At 38.3% G+C, this 19,907-nt stretch overlaps 1 protein-coding gene across 1 annotated transcript; it reads left to right on the forward strand.

The window, feature by feature from the left end:
- Positions 1–515: 515 nt before the first annotated feature.
- Positions 516–19,331, forward strand: slc40a1 (solute carrier family 40 member 1). Its single transcript, XM_033986771.2, has 8 exons — positions 516–873; positions 956–1,023; positions 1,448–1,607; positions 3,240–3,355; positions 10,918–11,044; positions 13,354–13,602; positions 15,112–15,768; positions 16,985–19,331. Exons 1-8 carry the CDS (start codon positions 840–842, stop codon positions 17,305–17,307), a joined length of 1,734 nt encoding a protein of 577 aa, XP_033842662.1. The 5' UTR covers positions 516–839; the 3' UTR covers positions 17,308–19,331.
- Positions 19,332–19,907: the final 576 nt, after the last annotated feature.

Below are 19,907 nucleotides of genomic sequence, written 5' to 3' on the forward strand. Positions count from 1 at the left end.
TTATTACATGTATTACAACTAAAGTCCTATAATGTTCTTATATTTTGCCATAGTACCATAGTTATGTACCACAGTGACCATGAGATTAGTAAGCAATAATTAATTAAGCAATAATAACCAAAATGCACATACTAATCTCATAATTGATGATTTTCATAATAAAATTTCATAATAAAACTTGAATTGTATGTTTTATTTTATTGTATTAGTACCGGATGTGCTCTTTGGTTATATTATTTTGGGAAGTCTGTCACTAAACAAGGTATTTTTAGCCTTAAATGTATAACAAACGCGGATTTGAATGAGCTTAGCGTCTTTTTCACCGCTGTTACTCACACTGACACTCACTATTGTGCATTTGCAGCCCTAAAGTAGCTCATAAATGCGGTTATTTTGGCTCTTTTCGTCTTTTCTGAGCGCGCTTTGGGGGCGGCGCATAGCAGTGACGTCGGGTAAATAAAGGGGCGGGGACATGACGTCGCGCGAGTATATCCGCGGCAGGACGTAAACACGCAGGAGACGCACAGAGACGCACAGAGACGCACAGAGCATCTGGATGGTCGCTCTCAGCCTTTCCCCGGCGTCTAAATAACCTGTAGTCTTTTATTTTTATTTCTTTCCAACTTCAGCTACAGTGTTAGCTAAGTTTGGAGAGGAGGAAACAGAGGATTCGCGCGTTTTCTTTGGTTTTGTTGTGTTTTTTCTCGTGTTGTCGTTTGCAGGATCAGGGTCTGGCAGCGCTGCTCGACCCCCTTCTATTACAAAAGAGGAGAGATAACCCAGAAACAAGAAGAAAAAGCACCTTTAACCTAGATATTTCAGGATATTTCGGATCTAAAATGGATAACACGGGCCCAAAGAAGACTTGCTGTGGTAGGGTCCTGTCCTTTGCATATGGAGACACACAGAGGTATTTGACATAATTCACATTTTTCATCGATTTTATGTTTTGCAGAAGCTGTCCTGGACTTCTTTACCTCAGCCAAATTCCTGATTTACATGGGGCATGCACTGTCAACATGGGTAAGTGTAACTCCAGGCTGTTATTACCACATTATTGTCTGAAAAACATGATTACTCCGTGTATCTGTGTGGGTTTAAGCTGCACTCTGTGTTTTTGCCCGTTATTGTCATGTTACAAACTGTTATTAGGATGATTTATCACCTGTCTAATGTTTATATGCACTCTGTTAATTCACAGGATATTTATATTTCATAACAGTGAGGTTAAGTGAGGAGGATAAGTGTCATCAAAGCAGTGTCACGGTTGTTTTTTACACCTTGAAACAAAACCAGGTGTTATTTATTTATGAATTCGCTGTAATCACGTCATGTTGAATTAGTAATTGTTAAATCTACACCATGTATTTTTGAAGAAGTTAAATAAAAAAATAAAAAAACATAGATAGATAAAAACATGAATAAATCATAGTCTTCTGATCTCCAGGGCGACCGCATGTGGAACTTTGCCGTGGCCGTGTTCTTGGTGGAGCTGTATGGAAACAGTCTGTTGCTCACAGCGGTCTATGGGCTCGTGGTGGCCGGTTCTGTCCTGCTTCTTGGGGCCATTATCGGGGACTGGGTCGACAGGAATCCAAGACTTAAAGGTAAAATCCGAGGACAACTTTGATGAAATGATTCTGAAAGTCGTACATTTGTAACATGAGGACCGTATCATTTTTATAATCATAACTGACGTCTTACCAGAAATGGCATCATCTCAAAGCCCTTGTTACTGTAGACTTATGTGTATAAAGACGACAAAATATCATTCACTGGTAGGTACATACCACTTGCCAACAACATTGTTTGAAAATTAACTAAACTGAAAAAAAATTATTTTTCAGTAGTAAAAACTTTAAAACAGAGCAGTTTGGAAGTCACAATCTTCCAGTGGTGGAAGAAGTACTCAGATTTGTTACTTAAGTAAAAGTACAGATACTGGAGCAAAGAAAATAAAATAAAAGTAAAAGTATCATATGTTAATGTACTGAAACAGTAAAAAGTAAACATATTTTGAGATCTGTTCTAAAGCTTTTCAGCAGGTCTCAAACTATAATAAAAATAATTTTACTTTTCAGTCCTGTTCAAAAATATAGTGAAGTAAAAATAAAAAGTATCCACTTTGAAATGTTCTCAAGTACATATGTCTATAATATGTACTTCAGTACAAGTTCAGTACTTTACTACTTTTACTTTGTGATGTTCTACCACATTTCTTTTTAAAACATTTTAATACTGCTTCATTCAGTGCACAAATCACAAAGTAATAACATCTCCATGGAGACGCCATAAAAGTTACATAGCACATCTTTAAATGGCAAATTGTACAATAGGATCCTGCCCTGTCCTCCAGCTCAGTCTAAACCAGAGGGATTCTGTCGTGTTATTCCTCACCCTGTTCATGAGTTTCTAGTCAAGGACAAAAACAGGGTTTCTATGGCAACATTTATTATACCATATTTATTACACCTAATTCAAAATGTTATATCTTTTGAATAACAGTTAGTCCTCACACACTCTGATCAGGAATCAGGTATCGTTTGCTTGAAACACTAAACACCTTTTGCCCCTGTTAAATGTGTTATAATGTGTGATAATGTGTTATAATGTGTGATAATGTGTTATAATGTGTTGTAATTTGTTATAATGTGTTACGTATTATAATGTGTTATAACGTGCTATAATATTTTAGAAAGTGTTATAACATGTTGTAATTTGTTATAATGTGTGATAATGTGTTATAATGTTTCAGAGCATGTTATAACATTTTGTAATTTGTTATAATGTCTTACGTGTTATAATGTGTTATTAAGTGTTAAAATCTGTTATAGCATGTTATAATATTTTAGAAAGTGTTATAACATGTTGTAATTTGTTATGATGTGTGATAATGTGTTATAACATGTTATAACGTGTTATAACGCGTTATAATGTTTTAGAAAGTGTTATAACATGTTATAATGTGTGATAATGTGTTATAACGTGTTATAATGTGTTATAACATGTTATAACGTGTTATAATGTGTTATAACGTGTTATAACATGTTATAATGTGTTATAACGTGTTATAACGTGTTATAACGTGTTATAATGTGTTATAACGTGTTATAACTTGTTATAACGTGTGATAACGTGTTATAACGTGTTATAACGTGTTATAACGTGTTATAACGTGTTATAACGTGTTATAATGTGTTATAATGTGTTATAACGTGTACTTCTTGTTGTTTCTGCAGTGGCCCAGACTTCGCTCATTGTCCAGAACAGTTGTGTGATCGCGTGTGGGGTCCTCCTCATGGTCGTGTTTCAGTTCAAAGAGCAGCTCAGTGTCATGTACAATGGATGGATTCTGGTAAGATCCTCTTTACTGTGTCTGTACTGAGCTCAGTGCGATGTTAGTGCTATAGACTGTGTTTATACTTGTCCTGGTTTGGCCCTGTTCTAGTCCGGGTTAAGTTCCAGGTTTAGACCTAGAGTGCATTCACATTTGGACATTCAACACAACATTGGAACTAATGGGACTAACTGGAACTAAACCAGGACTAGACCAGGACCAAACCAAGTCTATCAGGACAAAACTGGGATAAACTCGTGTGAATGCCACTGTAGAGTCGCAGAGTTCACAGCGTTCATATCTTTATTTTTGTTTTTGTCACGTAACAGCTCTTTAATGAGAATATGTTTTTAGATGTATTAAAATAGTTTTGAGGTCAGATTGATAATAAAGAGTTATTATCAGCACATTTGTACTCTGTGAACCCTATCAGACGGTAAGTACTGTATGTGGCTGTCGACTTTAAGCTAACTACAAAAACTAACAGACCTAAACTTGTACTAGATAAAACAAGAGCAATAAAACGAGGACTAATCCAGGCATGAACTTGGACTAAACAAAGACCAAACCAGGACTAAATGGTCTGAAACTGGGCCTAACGCAGGACTGAACTAATACTAGTCTAAACTACAGTGAGACTAAAGAATGAATAAAACTCTTTAACCTGACCTACATAAAGTGGAGCTAAAAAGTATTTATTCAGCCACTAACTGTGCAAGTTCTTCCACTTAAAAAGATGAGAGAGTCCTGTCATTTTCATCATAGGTTCACTTCAACTATGAGAGACAGAATGAGGAAAGAAAATCCAGAAAATCAGAGGTCAAACATTTTCTGTAAGTCTCCACAAGGTTTTCACACACTGTTGCTGGTAGTTTGGCCCATTCCTCCTGCAGATTTTCCAAAGATCCAAAGATTTAATATGGTGTGGAGCTCTGGAGACTGGCTCTGCCGCTCCAGGACCTTAAAATGCTTCTGGTGCAGGTCTACAGTTTTGTTTGTGGTTCCTTTGCTCTTTGGTCTTGTCCATAGTGGAGTTTGGAGTCTGACTGTTTGAGGTTGTGGACATGTGTCTTTTATACTTTTATACTTTTATACGAGTTCAAACAGGGGCCATTAATACAGGGAATGAGTGGAGGACAGAGGAGCCTTTTAAAGAAGAAGTTACAGGTCTGAGAGAGACACAAATCTCGCTTGTTTGTAGGTGACCAAATACTTATTTTAATGAGTGATTTCCTGGATTATTTCTCTCCATTCTGTCTCTCATAGTTGAACTGAACCTATGATGAAAATTACAACCTCTCTCATCTTTTTAAGTGGGAGAACTTGAACAATTGGTGGCTGACTAAATGCTTTTTGCCCCACTGTGCATGGTTGTGTCTGCAGCACTCCCTAATACAAAACTATTCAAATCCTCGTTCTAGTTGAGCCATCTGCTGGGTTAACACTTTATTAACAGATCCTATGTTGCAGCCATAATGTTTGCTAATTGTAAAATGTGTTGACATTGGCACATATAATATGGTTTTAGGGTCAGGTCATGTTGAAGATCTATAAATGTGAACTGCAAATACTTTGACCTCAATACTAGAGCAGCAATACATTAACTGGCATGAACCCTGCTGGTATTTTATTGATACACAAAAGGAGTGTCCTCACCTCTGGGGTTATAAAAGACTTACTTAAATGACTCTGTAGCTTAAACGTATTCAATTATACTGTGTAAATATTGGTGTGTTTCCTGGCAACATAAAAGATAAAGTTGAATGTAAAGGCGTGTTATGGAGAGGTGCAGTCTGAGCGTTTGTTCACTGATCCGAGGGTCGGCGGTTCGAATCCCGCTCTCGACGTAAACATCACTGGTAGAGCACGATTCCGGCTCTCACAGATGAATGCTGTTGTTGTGTTCTTGGGCAAGACGTCTGTATAAATGCGTGTGTGAATGTAAAGCGTGTAAGGCGTTTTGAGCCTTGAAGATGGAAAAGCGCTGTGTAAAAATGTGACCATAAAATAATCCTAGATCTTGAATAAACTGGAACAAAAATAGGACTTAACCAGCTCTTTGCAACGTCTAAACCGGATCTAAACCAAGACTAAATCAAAACACTGTAAATAGAATAGAAAATAATGGACTAATGAATAATAATAATAATAATAATAATAATAATAATAGTAATAGTAATAATAATTTACTGAAGAATTGGAAAAGATTGTTCTGGTATCCACATTACTCAAAATATTAAAGGACCATATTACACTTTTCTTTTATGTTCTAATGTCGTTTCCTCGTCACAAACAGACCTGGAGTTCTGTTGTTTTTTTTGTTTCATTCTCACATGTTTAACACACAAACGCTGCAGATTTAGGCTGAGTTCTTCTCCCAAACTGAAAACACTCTGTTCCACCTTGTGATGTCATCATGTGGTGATACAGGAAGTGCTCCACTGTGTTTTTAAACTTTATACAACTCCATAGATTTGAATCATTTCAGCCCTGGAATCTCGACTAAACAAAAGGTAAAAGGAGCTGTTGAAAACTACCACTTGATGACATCACAAGGTGGAACATAGCATTTTGAGCTTTGGAAATGTAACAGACTAATAATAAAGTGTGACTCAAACATGTGAGAATGAAACAAAACACAGCTCCAGGTCTGTTTTTGAGGAGGGAACAGCGTTAGATCATGACTAAAAGCTACAAGAGTCAGTGGTGTGTCATATGGGCCCTTTAAAGATACTCAAGTACCAGTAGTATTACCTTTGTTGCAGCGTATATAATCTCTACATGTTGTCTCTTTATGCTAAAAATCATACTTGTTCTTTGTATAATTTGCCTACATTGCTCAGCCGTCAGTGTTTTTGCTTACAAACAAATGCAGTGCGTCGACAATTGAACAAAATGGCCTCTCCTCTAAAGCCGCCAAACAGTATGATTCAGCGGTGGAAGAAGTACTCAACTTTATGAATAAATCTACTGAAGTAAAAGTATTAAAGTACCAGTTTAAAATGTACTTAAAGGGTAAAAAGTATATTTTGAGTCTTATAAAGCTTCAAATGTAGTGAGTTTGACAAAGATTTGTGCTCAATTTTGCTCAACGTAAACAACTGAATCACTTTATTTATTGTTATATTATTTTCTCAAATTCTGAGCGTGTTAAAACTAAACCCTCAGCCTTTTCAGCAGGTCTCAAACTATAATAAAACATACTTTTACTTTTCAGTCCTGTTCAAAAATGTAGTGGAGTAGAAAGTACAGATACTGCTCTCAAATGTACTCAAGTAAAAGTAAAAAGTATCCACTTAAAAATCTACTTAAGTAAAGTACAGATACCTCAAATGTTTTCTTAAGTACAGTACTTTACTACTTGTATTTTGTTATGTTCCACTGCTGGGATCGTTACAGATGAAGATGTTTAGATGCAGAGGAAAAGCCTCTCGTGTGCAAAGAAAAGCACATGTTAATTTAATGATCTGGAGCAGGATTAACTCTTGTCTAGAGGGTGTACTCATAAATAACACACACAACAACATCAAAACTGGCACTAAACCAGGACTAAACCAAAATTTTAACTAGGGGAGTAACTAACAATAGTTTTAATCGACCTGGTTTATTCCTGGTTTAGCCCTGGTTTAGTCCTGGTTTAGTCCTGTTTTAGCCCTGGTTTAGTCCTGGTTTAGACCTGGTTTAGACCTGGTTTAGTCATGGTTTAGTCCTGCTTTAGTCCTGGTTTAGTCCTGTTTTAGCCCTGGTTTAGTCCTGGTTTAGTCCTGGTTTAGTCCTGGTTTAGCCCTGGTTTAGTCCTGGTTTAGCCCTGGTTTAGTCCTGTTTTAGCCCTGGTTTAGTCCTGGTTTAGTCCTGGTTTAGTCCTGGTTTAGTCCTGGTTTAGCCCTGGTTTAGACCTGGTTTAGACCTGGTTTAGACCTGGTTTAGCCCTGGTTTAGTCCTGGTTTAGTCCTGGTTTAGCCCTGGTTTAGACCTGGTTTAGTCCTGGTTTAGCCCTGGTTTAGACCTGGTTTAGCCCTGGTTTAGACCTGGTTTAGTCCTGGTTTAGTCCTGGTTTAGTCCTGGTTTAGTCCTGGTTTAGTCCTGGTTTAGTCCTGGTTTAGTCCTGGTTTAGTCCTGGTTTAGACCTGGTTTAGTCCTAGTTTAGTCCTGTACTCTAGTCTATGTGTCTTATAGTTGCTCTGATGCAGCTCCAGTTCATTATAAACAGATTCAGAAAAGTTCATTTCTGCTCCGAGTTTTACTTTTTAGTATCGATTCTTGCTCAAATGAGTATCTAGTTTCGATACTAGTTTCAGTATCGATTAATACCAAATTTTCAGTACTTTGAAATTATAAATAGTTTATTCTTTTTTGACATGTTGATTTAATAATACCACTGTCTTTGTTATAAAAGCAGCTTCGGCACATGTTTCAGAGTCTGTACAGTCCAGTTATTATGAATATATATTTAGACAGTTATTAGTCACACTTATTACGATTAATTGCTGCAGCCCTACAAAGAACTAAACCTGGACTGGACCAAGCAGGACTTAAGCGGGACAACTCTAGCCCACTTCTTTTATCATTATTGTGTTTCCTGGGCTGTGCATTTTCAAAGTGTAATCTGCCTCTGACTCAAGTCTAAATAAACTCTACATATATTTGCATTCAGGCCGTGTGGTTTGTGAAGCTGAAACTGGCTGAAACACAATAGGCTTCTGTGCTGAAACAATCCCACTACATGTCGAGGGTCAAGGGAACAAGGGAAATTCTCCTAACTTTACACAATAACACCAAGAACAAGATTATTTGAACGTACTTTGGCCAAAAAGTGAAAATATGTATGAATTCTATAATCAAACTCATTAGGCAGCATTGTCCACTATGTTTTTATTTGGCTCTAACTTTATTCAAATGGACATTAGATCTGCCAAGAACAACAACACATGTGACCAAAATGAGTAACTTTATAATAACATCATCGTTTTAACGCAGTATTTTTCTACTATTTTATTTGACTCTTTATGTGCGAGTTCAGTTGTACAAGTTTCATTTTTTTTAAAAAACAAAATGTAGAATGTTTCTGTTTGTGTAAAGGGCCGTCTCACTCACACAAACACTATCAGAATTTAGACTAAAAGAGAACTAAACCAGGACTAAACCAGGACTAAAAGAGAACTAAACCAGGACTAAACCAGGACTAAAAGAGAACTAAACCAGGACTAAACCAGGACTAAACCAGGACTAAACCAGGACTAAACCAGGACTAAACCAGGTCTAAACCAGGACTAAACCAGGGCTAAAACAGGACTAAACCAGGACTAGATCAGGACTAGATCAGGACTAGATCAGGACTTAACCAGGACTAAACCAGGACTAAACCAGGACTAAACCAGGACTAGATCAGGACTAGATCAGGACTAAACCAGGACTAAACCAGGACTAAACCAGGACTAAACCAGGACTCAACCAGGACTAAACCAGGACTAGATCAGGACTAAACCAGGACTAGATCAGGACTAAACCAGGTCTACATCAGGACTAAACTGGGTGCACATTTGTTTGCACTTCTTGACCTGTACAAGTCAATATTTAGTAAAACAAGAGAAAAAGCCATAGGGGTTTTCAAAATAATAGAATATTACATTTCGAAATGTTAGTATTAGTTTATTTTTAGTTTCATTTCCCTTTATTTTACTTTCTCACCCGGAGAGTTTTGATGTGAGCTGATGTGTGATAGCGGTCAAAGGTTTTGTGAGTGTAGATTGTAATGAAATTGGAGATGGTATGTTCTTAGTCTGTGTCAGCAGCAGCAAAGTCACATGAGCCACAAACCGACCAGGCCAGTTTAAAAGTATTCACAGGATTAGAGAGGAGCGCAAAATCACACAGGGAATAAACTGTGACAGAGTTTCATTTATTTTATTCAATTTGTAATACCATTATATTGTATATTTGAATTACTTTACTATCTTTACAGTTTGTAAACGGATTATTTAACTATATAATGATGACGTGTGGCTGTATTGCTGCGACCACTGCTCCTACATTTGACTTATTTAATAATTAATCAGCACCAAAAACCTCACTGTTAATGACTCTTCCTCTATAAGTTCATCTATGTGAGATTTTTTGCAGAGTCACGCTAAAATAATAATATAATAATATATATGTAAAGACAAGGCAGTGGACAGAGAGTAGAATGAGACACGTTCTCAATGCTAATGCTAACGCTAATTTTGAGGCATAATAAATATTAAAACAACACCACAAACTGAAATATTCTACATATAAAAACAAAAATGTAAAATATAATGTAAAATTTGAATGTTGATATGTATTTTATATTTTATGATTTAAATAAAAGTTGTTTAAGCTTTGAGGCGCTGTGAGCTAGCTAGCATGCAGCTGTGTACAGAGCCAGTCAGACACTCGTGATTCTCCCACGATAACTTCACTGCGATACTAAAATAAATGTTCCTCTGCAAAAGTGTCAAAAATCAGATACTAAAACTAATATCGAAACTAGATACTCATTTGAGCAGGTATCAATACTAAAAAGGTAAAAATCACAGAGCAGAAATGAACCTTTCCTGAAGAACTTTATAACGATGTTGAGCAACTATAAGACACATAGACTAGTATACACCATGGACCAGGACTAAACCAGGACTAAAGCAGGTCTAAACCAGGGCTAAACCAGGACTAAACCAGTACTAAACCAGGGCTAAACCAGGACTAAAGCAGGTCTAAACCGGGACTGAAGCAGGTCTAAACCAGGACTAAAGCAGGTCTAAACCAGGGTTAAACCAGGACTAAACCAGTACTAAACCAGGGCTAAACCAGGACTAAAGCAGGTCTAAACCGGGACTGAAGCAGGTCTAAACCAGGACTAAAGCAGGTCTAAACCAGGGCTAAACCAGGACTAAACCAGTACTAAACCAGGGCTAAACCAGGACTAAAGCAGGTCTAAACCGGGACTGAAGCAGGTCTAAACCAGGACTAAACCAGGACTAAACCAGGTCTAAACCAGTACTAAACCAGGGCTAAACCAGGACTAAAGCAGGTCTAAACCAGGACTAAACCAGGACTAAACCAGGACTAAACCAGGTCTAAACCAGGGCTAAACCAGGACTAAACCAGGGCTAAGTCAGCACCAAACCAGGACTAAACCAGGGCTAAGCCAGCACCAAACCAGGACTAAACCAGGACCAAACAGGACCATGGACCACTATGAACCTACTGGACACTGTGGGATTTCACACATATAAGAAACATGGGAATAGAAAACAAAGTCCTACCATTTAATTTTGAAAATCTCATTATATTGTCTAAAAAAATAGTTTTTTTTTATATCATTGTGGTATTGGAATCATATCAGTCTTAGTATGAAAATAAAGTTTGAAATTTTTGTACTGATATTAGTAACACTATTATTCACTGAATGTATAAGCTAGTACATTAGCATTAGCTTTGGCCCTTCAACTGTACTGAAAAATATTCTGGAAATAAATCATTGACTGATAATGTTATGTTATCATGATTAGCTTTGGTTAATCAGTCAAACTCTAATAAACTCCTTTTGCTTTGTTTTTCAGACCACCTGCTACATCTTGGTCATCACCATCGCTAACATCGCTAACCTGGCTAGCACGGCCATGTCCATCACCATTCAAAGGGACTGGGTGGTGGTAGTGGCTGGGCAGGATAGCAGCAAGTTAGCTGGTTTGTACTCATTTTGCTCCAGATTCATTTAATATGTTATTTTTTGTTATTAAAAAAACGATTTGAAAAGAACTATTAACAATGAAGTCTATAATTAACAATGCAGCAAAGAGTTGTACACCCTTGGATCACCTTGGAAACTAAATACAGTGGTCCCAGATTTATGGCGGGGGTTACGTTCTAAAAATAATCCGCAATAGATGAAATCTGTGAAGTATCAGCTTTATTTTTTACAATTATTCTCTCTGTTTTTGTCTGTAAAACCCCTCACCACACACTTTATACACTTTTCTCACACAGGCATTAACATTTTCTCACATTTCTCTCTTGTTTAAACTCTCTCAAAGTTCAAACCTTCGTAGGTGCAGAATGTTTCATCGACATTGTGGTTTTTGTCGGGGAGAAAACTTGCAAACATACCAAAAAACTAAAAAAATCTGCGAAACAGCGAGGGACAACTGTATAAAGAATAAACAAGCACTTATTTTGGACTAAAGGCCTAGCAAGACTGCAGAAAGTGACCTATATTAGGAATTACAAAGGTCTAGGACTAAACCATTAACCAGGACTAGACCATAATCAAACCTTGACTAATCTAGAACTAAGGGACAAGCCTAAGTCTAAACCTGCTCAATCAGGACTTCACAAGGTCTACCTAGAACATCTTAACCAAGACTACACCAGGCTCCTCACTAATCTAAGACTAAACAAAGTCTAAACCTGGACTAACGTAGAACCAAAACATGTCTAGAGGCTTGCATGATTAGCATAAATTAGCTAAACAAGGACTCAAGTAGGTTTAAGACGGGACCTCAAAACCAAGGCTTAGTTATCGTCTATAACAAACCCAAGTCTAGACCAGGACTAACCCAGGACTGAACCAGGATTAACCTAAAATGAAGTGATCTCTACCAGCTTCCACGATGAGCATAATTGGACCTCAAAAATAGCTCTATCTACAGCTAAACCAGGGGTAAACTCGGACTAACCCAGGACTAAACCAGGTCTGAGATAGCAGATTTCTCTTATCAAAAGTAGGCCTCGCGTGATCGGTTTATCAGATATTGTTTCCGTGTTCAGACTTTGACCTCCGGATGCTGACTCAATAACACTCATTTTTTCTCTCCTCATAATGTTCCAATCATTCTTTCAAGCCGGTCGTTGTAAGCCCTTTAAAAGATCTCCTCACATGATACTAAACCTCCTTTGCTCCCATGAACCTGTTGAACTTCAGCAGCGTGAGGGCTATCGCTGCAGTAAAACACTTTGCTGCTGAAGAAAAGAAGAATTTTTAAGGCTGCTGATCTGGACAGCAGATGAGTTCTGTTCATGGGTTTCAGACAATTCCTTCCTGATTTGAAGGACTTTATGAGGACCCATAGAGGACCTTTCCCCATTCAAAAGATATAATATTTTGATTTGAATTGCTTAATCACTATGACCACGGACGACGGTTGCCGCAGCTTGAAACTCATGAATACGGACTTCAGCGGCGTTTTAGAGCCTCCCAGAGAATCGGTGCATTGTTGACTTGTTGGCACACATTGAACATTGAACATTGTACACGACTCAATCAATATGGAGCTCCACAGTCAACAGTGAACTCCCACCGTTTGGTTCCCGAAGAGAATTTCTCATTCATTTTTCCCGTAGACTTTCAGAAAAAAACTAATATTAAACGTTTGGAAGGTTGTTCAAGGTGAATCACTAACGACCTCAAGACTTTTTACTTAAAATCTGTGCTAGAAACGTTATTAGCTGCTACATTATGAGAACATTTAGCAGATTTTTAAGTTTTAAATGTGATTTTTAGACTTAAAATCACCTCGTTATGGCCACCGCTGTACTTTTAAATTCTTAATATTTGAAAATGTATGGGAAATTAACTTCCCAAGGTCCAAAATTCTACAAAATCAATCCATTCATGTAAAAGCATTTCATAAACTCATTTTTCTCGCCCTTTTGTCAATTAAAGCAACACTGAGTAACTTTCTGGAGGTGTTCACTTGTTTGATTCCATGGAAATAGAAGGTTACATCCATTCTTCGGAAACTTCTCCATGAAGATAGATGGGTTCATAGTACGGACTCATGTTTTTTATGTTTTACACAACCAAAAAAAAAGAAACATCTGCTGTTATTTCAGTCCAAAAATGTTCTAAAATGTTACTCACTGTGGCTTTAACTTAATCTTTGATATTAGCAGGGCCATTATCCCATTACACAGTATTTTGACAAAGAACAGCCACAAATATTTGTTGTTTATTCCGTTCTCTGAAGCCGAGCGATATCCCTGTGGTGTTTTTACAGACATGAACGCCACTGTCCGGATCATTGACCAGCTGACCAACATCCTGGCCCCGATGCTGGTGGGGCAGGTGATGGCGTTTGGGTCGCACTTCATCGGCTGTGGCTTCATCTCGGGGTGGAATCTGGTGTCTATGTGTGTGGAGTACGCTTTGCTCTGGAAGGTCTATCAGAAAACCCCCGCTTTGGCGACCAAGGCCGGACAGAAAAACCCGCAACAGCAAGAACTCAAGGACCTCAGCCCTGTCAGAGGTATGTTCACAAAGATCTCTTAAAAATACTTATTTATACCAGACTTACTATGCAAAAAGAGATTGTAACCATGTTATAGTTGTTTCTCCTTCTCATTTACCCTCTGGAGTTGTATTTGTGCATGTTTGAACAATCTTTAATCGCTTTTTTGATGAACAATCCTCGTTTCATTGAACTAAGCCTAAGCAAAGCATAATTTGGAATAGGGACTGATAATATTTTTTGGAGAATATCTACTTGCGATTATTCTGACAAGGATTGCGATTTTGAAGTGATTTTTTTTAATAGTTGGATTCTGTTCAAAGTTCACTTTTGTCGCGTCTTCTTTATTCTATTGCTGCGTGTGCTTTTATGTTACAACAGTGGAGTTGTTAAGTGTGATGTCACTTCCGGGTCAGCTGATACGTTTAAAATGTCCTCTCACGTTAAAGTGGCTGCAGTCGTTTAAAGCTTAAATAAAGTTATGAGCATGGATCTATGGTTATAACTATGACAGAAAGTGTACGAGGGAGGCGGAGGTAAGACGTTAGGCTAAGCTAAGACAGGGGTCCCCAACCTTTAGTGCACCATGGACCAGAATAATGTAGGTTTTATTTTCACGGACCGGCCTTCTACTCGTGTCTTTGTGATGAGGTGGTCCCATTGAGGAGTGATGGGAGACAATGACCCCACAGTGTGTTCCTTATGTCCAATCTGCTCTGTGATTTTGTCTTGTTGCCGTCACTGCTGAAAAGCTTCACACAGGATGTTGTAAATGGCAGTAAGGTTTTGCCTCGTTCGCTTTTCCTCACATGTTCCACAGACCGGACTCTGCGTGTGAGACTCACCTGTGGAGACAAACCCATATTTAAGTAGGACTCCTGGTGTTGTCTGTTAAGGTTCTTTCTTTTTCTTAGAGGTCGTAGTCTCCTCTTCTGGCTCCTCAGTTGTCATTTTCCCCTTTGCAAAAAAACTCTCCAAAGACTTTTGTTTTTGTCTCATTTTCACTCTCTTGTGGCTCTACTTTTGGGTGTGTCTGATGTGTTACACGTGAAACTTCATCGTGGAGGGTACGAGCAGATCCAGCACAGATATAATAAACTCGCCCTTAAATCAAATAGATTTCTGTGGCAATTTCCTATCAGGATTCATTCTACATCTATGAAACAAGTTTATGAGCATGTCATGAGGGACGGGCAGAAGTTACGTCGGAGAAGATGCGGTCGCTGATAAATTATTTACTGTTTTTGTAACGGACCGATATTGGTTCCTGGCCCGGTGGTTGGGGACCACTGGGCTAAGTTAGCATTAGCGGTGATGGACAGATATACATCATATGCTTGATACAATTTGTGGTTAAACATATGCTTTTAAAAGGTAACTGTCTCTTGTTGATGAGTCAGGAACAAAATCCAAACTCGAAATCAGCTGTAAAGTTTCTGGATCAACCCGAAAGTGTCTCAACACCTCTATTGTTCTATTGTTGGACAGATAAATATCTCATTTGATCGTCTCTTCTTTCTTCCACAGAGCTGGAGAATGGTCAGAGCCCAGAGGAATCATCTCAACCCCTCATGACCGAGTCTGCAGCAAACAGGCCCGAATCTCCACGGAAACGCGGGTGCTGTTACCAAGTCACCGAGCCTCTGCGCACCCTAAAAGCCGGCTGGATCTCCTACTACAACCAAAACATCTTCTTTGCCGGCATGTCCCTGGCCTTCCTGTACATGACTGTCCTCGGGTTTGACTGCATCACCACGGGATACGCCTACACCCAGGGCTTAAACGGGTCCGTGCTGAGTTTGCTCATGGGCGCTTCGGCAATTTCGGGAATCTGCGGCACCGTGGCCTTCACCTGGATTCGGAAAAAGTGCGGTCTGATCCGAACCGGGTTCATTTCGGGCGTGGCTCAGCTGTCCTGTCTGATGCTGTGTGTGGTGTCGGTATTTTCGCCCGGGAGTCCGTTCGATCTGACCGTTTCGCCTTTTGAAGATCTCTACACTCATCTGGTGGGGGAGAAGGCGTTGCCCGAAGCCGATCATAGTTTGACGGGACTCGTGAGCGGCGTCAATGCTACTGCCACGACGACAGCTGCGAGTATGACCACATCTGCGGAGGAATTGCCCCCCCTGCAGTCCTACCTGTCTGTGAGCCTGCTGTTTGCTGGGGTCATCGCTGCTAGAATGGGTAAGACTTAGATGCATAAAAATCATTCTTACAAGTAGGGCTGGGCTTTCAACTTGTTTCAGGAAGCAGTACTTGATCAATACCAGATTCCAGATTCATAATGTAGGTTTAAAATGACTTAAACAGACCCACTTTGCATCATTTTATTAAAGGAAAAAGTACGATATATCCAGTAACTAATGCGGAATATGATGATGATGATGTTCAGGGTAGGGCTGGACAATTCCCACTGTGAATCTTTGCCATTTAATACATAAAAAAGACAGATTTCACCCACCAAAGCCTGAACTCGACTCCACACCACATGCTTCACAGAGGATTGCAAAACCCAGCTGATGATTACAAATAATCTTGACCTCGATTAAAGTTTGGTTGATTGCGCCGCCTCTGGGAAATGTTAGTCAGCACTTAAACACTTAAACAAAGTTATTGCAGAGTTACTGAGAAAAATAATAATACTTAGCAAATTTGGACCAGCTTGGATCAGATGTTCACTGCAAAAAATGTAAAAAAGCACAGTATAAATATATAAACCCAATTCAACTCGAGTATTGTATATTTCCATAGACAGTTACAAAGTGTAGATTGACTCATACTCTACTCGACTGGACCTTGTTGTTGTTAAACAGGATGTTCAAAATGATTTATGCCTCTAATTTCCAGGTTCAGCTGAAGTTTAATTTCAGTTTTAGACTTGGCACATTTCACTTCCTTCATAAAACAAATAACTTCTATGAACTTCCTTTAAAAGCACTTAAGGACGCAGATATGTACGAGTCAGCTCTTTCTAATACAGCAGCGGTGCTCTTATCACTTAGTCTCCTCCACACAGTAAAATGTAAAACTGCATTAACCAGAGCTAAGGAGATGGGACGATACTGAAACTAAACGATGAATAAAGGGAGAAACCAAGCCTAAATATATCTAAACAAGATCTAAACCAGTTCTTTTTTGGACTCAAGTAAAGGACTAAAACAGGATTAAACTTATACTAAACCAGGTCACATGTTTAACACAAAAGCCCTGCATGTTTCAGCTGAGTTCTTCTTTCAAACACAAACTTTGTTCCACCCTAAACTCAATAAACTCCCTGGAATTGCCAATCTCTACTGAGCTAAAGGTAAAAGGAGCTGTTAACTTTAATTTCTCTCTGAAGTCAAACATCACGTCACACCCTTTCACATCCTTCTCACTAACTTCTGATCTTTCCTTTTAGGCCTGTGGTCCTTCGACTTGACCGTGACTCAGCTCATTCAGGAAAACGTGATGGAGTCGGAGCGCGGTGTCATCAACGGCGTCCAAAACTCCATGAACTACCTTCTGGATCTTCTCCACTTCATCATGGTGATTTTAGCCCCTAACCCCGAAGCCTTCGGCCTCCTCGTCATCATCTCCGTCTCCTTCGTAGCGATGGGTCACATGATGTACTTTCGGTTTGCGTTTAAAAGTCTCGGTAGTCGCCTGTTCCTCTGTTGTTCGCCCGAGCAGAAAGTTGAAAATGTGGAAAGTCCGTCCTCGATAACTGCCGCCACTGTCTAAATCTAAAAGAGACTCAATTCTAGTTACACTGTTTTTATAAACGTACTTCTTCAAACTTTGCCTCGCTATCACAACTAACAGCTTTATCGTAGAGCAACTTAAACTACGCACATTATGTAGAAAAATGTGTATAAAAAGCCCTTTTTTTAAACTGTCCATGGGTTTGAGGTTGATGGAATGAAATGGACCTTTGCCACAGCGATTAACAATTAACAAAACAAAACATTATATCTTAGGAATGGTCAACCGTCCTCAAAATGGCGCCGTACAACAGGAAGTCATTGTTTCAGAACGATAAAGAGTGAAGAATTTGAACGGTTGCCATAGCAATTAAGTCCTCAAAATGGCGTTCGTACCAGGAAAAAAGTGATTATTATTATTGCACTGGTTGTAGTCGGATATTGACAAAAATCTAAACAGTCACATTCAGTATGACATAACTGATTGGCAGTCGCCGTAGTTGCCCTTGGGCAGACTACATTCAGGTGTGGCTGCTGTTCTGTTCTTCTTTGTTGTAACTTTTGTACAGAGAAGTAAAGTGTCTTGCCAGAGAACACAACAAAAGTACAAATGGTTTAGTTCAAAAGGGGATAATGTTTCGGTCGACCATCTAATTTGTTTATAAAATCAGGCTTAAGCGCTCTCTTCCTGAGGAACAAACACATTCACGGGTCACTTTTGGTGTGATTATGAAACGTTTTGAGGACTTTTTCCCGTACAAAAGATAAAGCGTTTAGTTTTAAATTGCTAATCGCTGTGGCAGTGGTTCTAATCCCTATGATCCTGAAACCTGTGGATAGTTTAGGACGTGCTTCAGCTTTGTAGAGTACTTCTTATTTCTGGATAGCACCAACCAAGTTTAACTATTAAAACCAAGATAAGTCCCAGTTTCCATTTTGTAAACTTGACGTTATGTAGTGTAGGGCTGTGCAAAGTGATTACAGCTTTTACTCTAATAATCAGTTGAACAATTTAATGATATTGTGAATCGTTTAGCCTCACAAACCCTGAAGAAAAACTCCAAATTATGACATAAGTTATTGGCTGTTCAGTTTGATTTCTATAAGGTTTTTTGCTGAGTTACACTAAAATGAATAAATATTTAAAGATCAGACAGTGGACAGGAGCTGAAAACATGTTTAAAACGACACAAATAAAACAAAAACTTCACCGGAGACACTTCTGTGTTTAGAAAGAAATGTTTGTGTCTCAATGCTAACGCTAATGCTAATTTTGAGGCTTAATAAATATTAAAACGACACCACAAACTGAAAAATTCTACTTATAAAATAATTAGGTAGTTTTTATTTGAATTATTTTTATTTTAATAGATGTTTATTTTTTCGTGTTTTGATAAAAGTGATTGTTAGCTTTAGACGCAGTGAGCTAGCTAGCGTGCTGCTGTGTACGGAGTTTAAATAATGACAGTTTCAGTTATAACCCAAATAATCCAAATTATTTCAGTCCTTGTAGTTCATATTTATCATAGTTTTAGATAATGTAAGGGTTTTTTATTTTACTGAAGTGAAATTAGCAGTAATTTGAGTTTAAAGTTCAGTTTTGTTGGTGCTATCTGCGGTCTAACTTTACCCGTCTGTCTGTAGTTTTGCGTCTATGTCTTGCTTCTTTTTAACACTTACATTGGTTGCAGTTCTCATTTATTTAACTAGGATTTAGTCTCTCCAAAATGCACATAAACAGGACAGTTGTATTTATTCAGGTGAAATGTTTTTATTGTTCGATCAGTATTGTGTGTGAGGAGTGCTCGGTCCAGACTATGCACCGTTACCAAAGTTTAAAAGTCCATACGCGTGGCATTCAAGGGGCGTGAGGGAAACTAAGCATTCCAAATGTATATTTTTAAAAACATCAGGTGACACAAATGAGAAGTGTTCATGCGACGGTCCCGTGGAAATATCGGAAAAAAAACAACAAAAAACTGCTTTTCCAAGTTGAGAAATGGAATAGAAACCGTCTTTAGATACAAGTACAGTCCTGTATGTTCACAACGGCGGGTTTTTAAACGTACAACATGTAACTTTTCTGATGGAGAGTCGGTTTGTCTCCATGGAGATGCCACTGCTCTGTCTGGAATGTTCCACAGTATAGCATTAAACCAGAGGCCAAGTTACACGTCAGAGAGTTTTTCAGTGTATATTTTTTAGCAATAAAACACCTGTAATTGAATAACAGAGATATTTTAATGCCATACTGCGGAACATTCGCATCAAAACAGGGGATCCGTCACCAGAAACGTTACATAAGAGAAACTGTGGACAAATCTAGACTTTTTAATATCCTCTCCTTCAAGAAAAATGAAAATAAAAATCGTTTAATGTAGTAGTAGTTTTGCTGTTTTGAATTAATTTTGGAATAAATAACTTCTCAACTCGGAAAAATCAGTTTTAAAAGACCCGATGAACACCATATTTTCACATAACTTGTTTTATACCAGTAATATTTATCTATTTGACTTTACGCCGACACAATAATACTTCTAATGTACCTTACTTTATTAGTTTACTGTGATCTCTGTGCTAACTTTGATTTTAAAGTTTGAAGTGATTTTTTCAGACGTGATTGTTACACAGGCACTTTAA

The sequence above is a fragment of the Periophthalmus magnuspinnatus genome, chromosome 21 (assembly GCF_009829125.3).
Source record: "Periophthalmus magnuspinnatus isolate fPerMag1 chromosome 21, fPerMag1.2.pri, whole genome shotgun sequence".
NCBI classification, from domain to species: domain Eukaryota; kingdom Metazoa; phylum Chordata; class Actinopteri; order Gobiiformes; family Gobiidae; genus Periophthalmus; species Periophthalmus magnuspinnatus.

Coding starts and splice junctions, on each gene's coding strand:
- slc40a1 (XM_033986771.2), top strand. CDS start 840: ATGGATAACACGGGCCCAAAGAAGACTTGCTGTG. Junction 874..955: donor CCCAAAGAAGACTTGCTGTG/GTAGGGTCCTGT, acceptor TATGTTTTGCAG/AAGCTGTCCTGGACTTCTTT. Junction 3,356..10,917: donor TGTACAATGGATGGATTCTG/GTAAGATCCTCT, acceptor TTTGTTTTTCAG/ACCACCTGCTACATCTTGGT.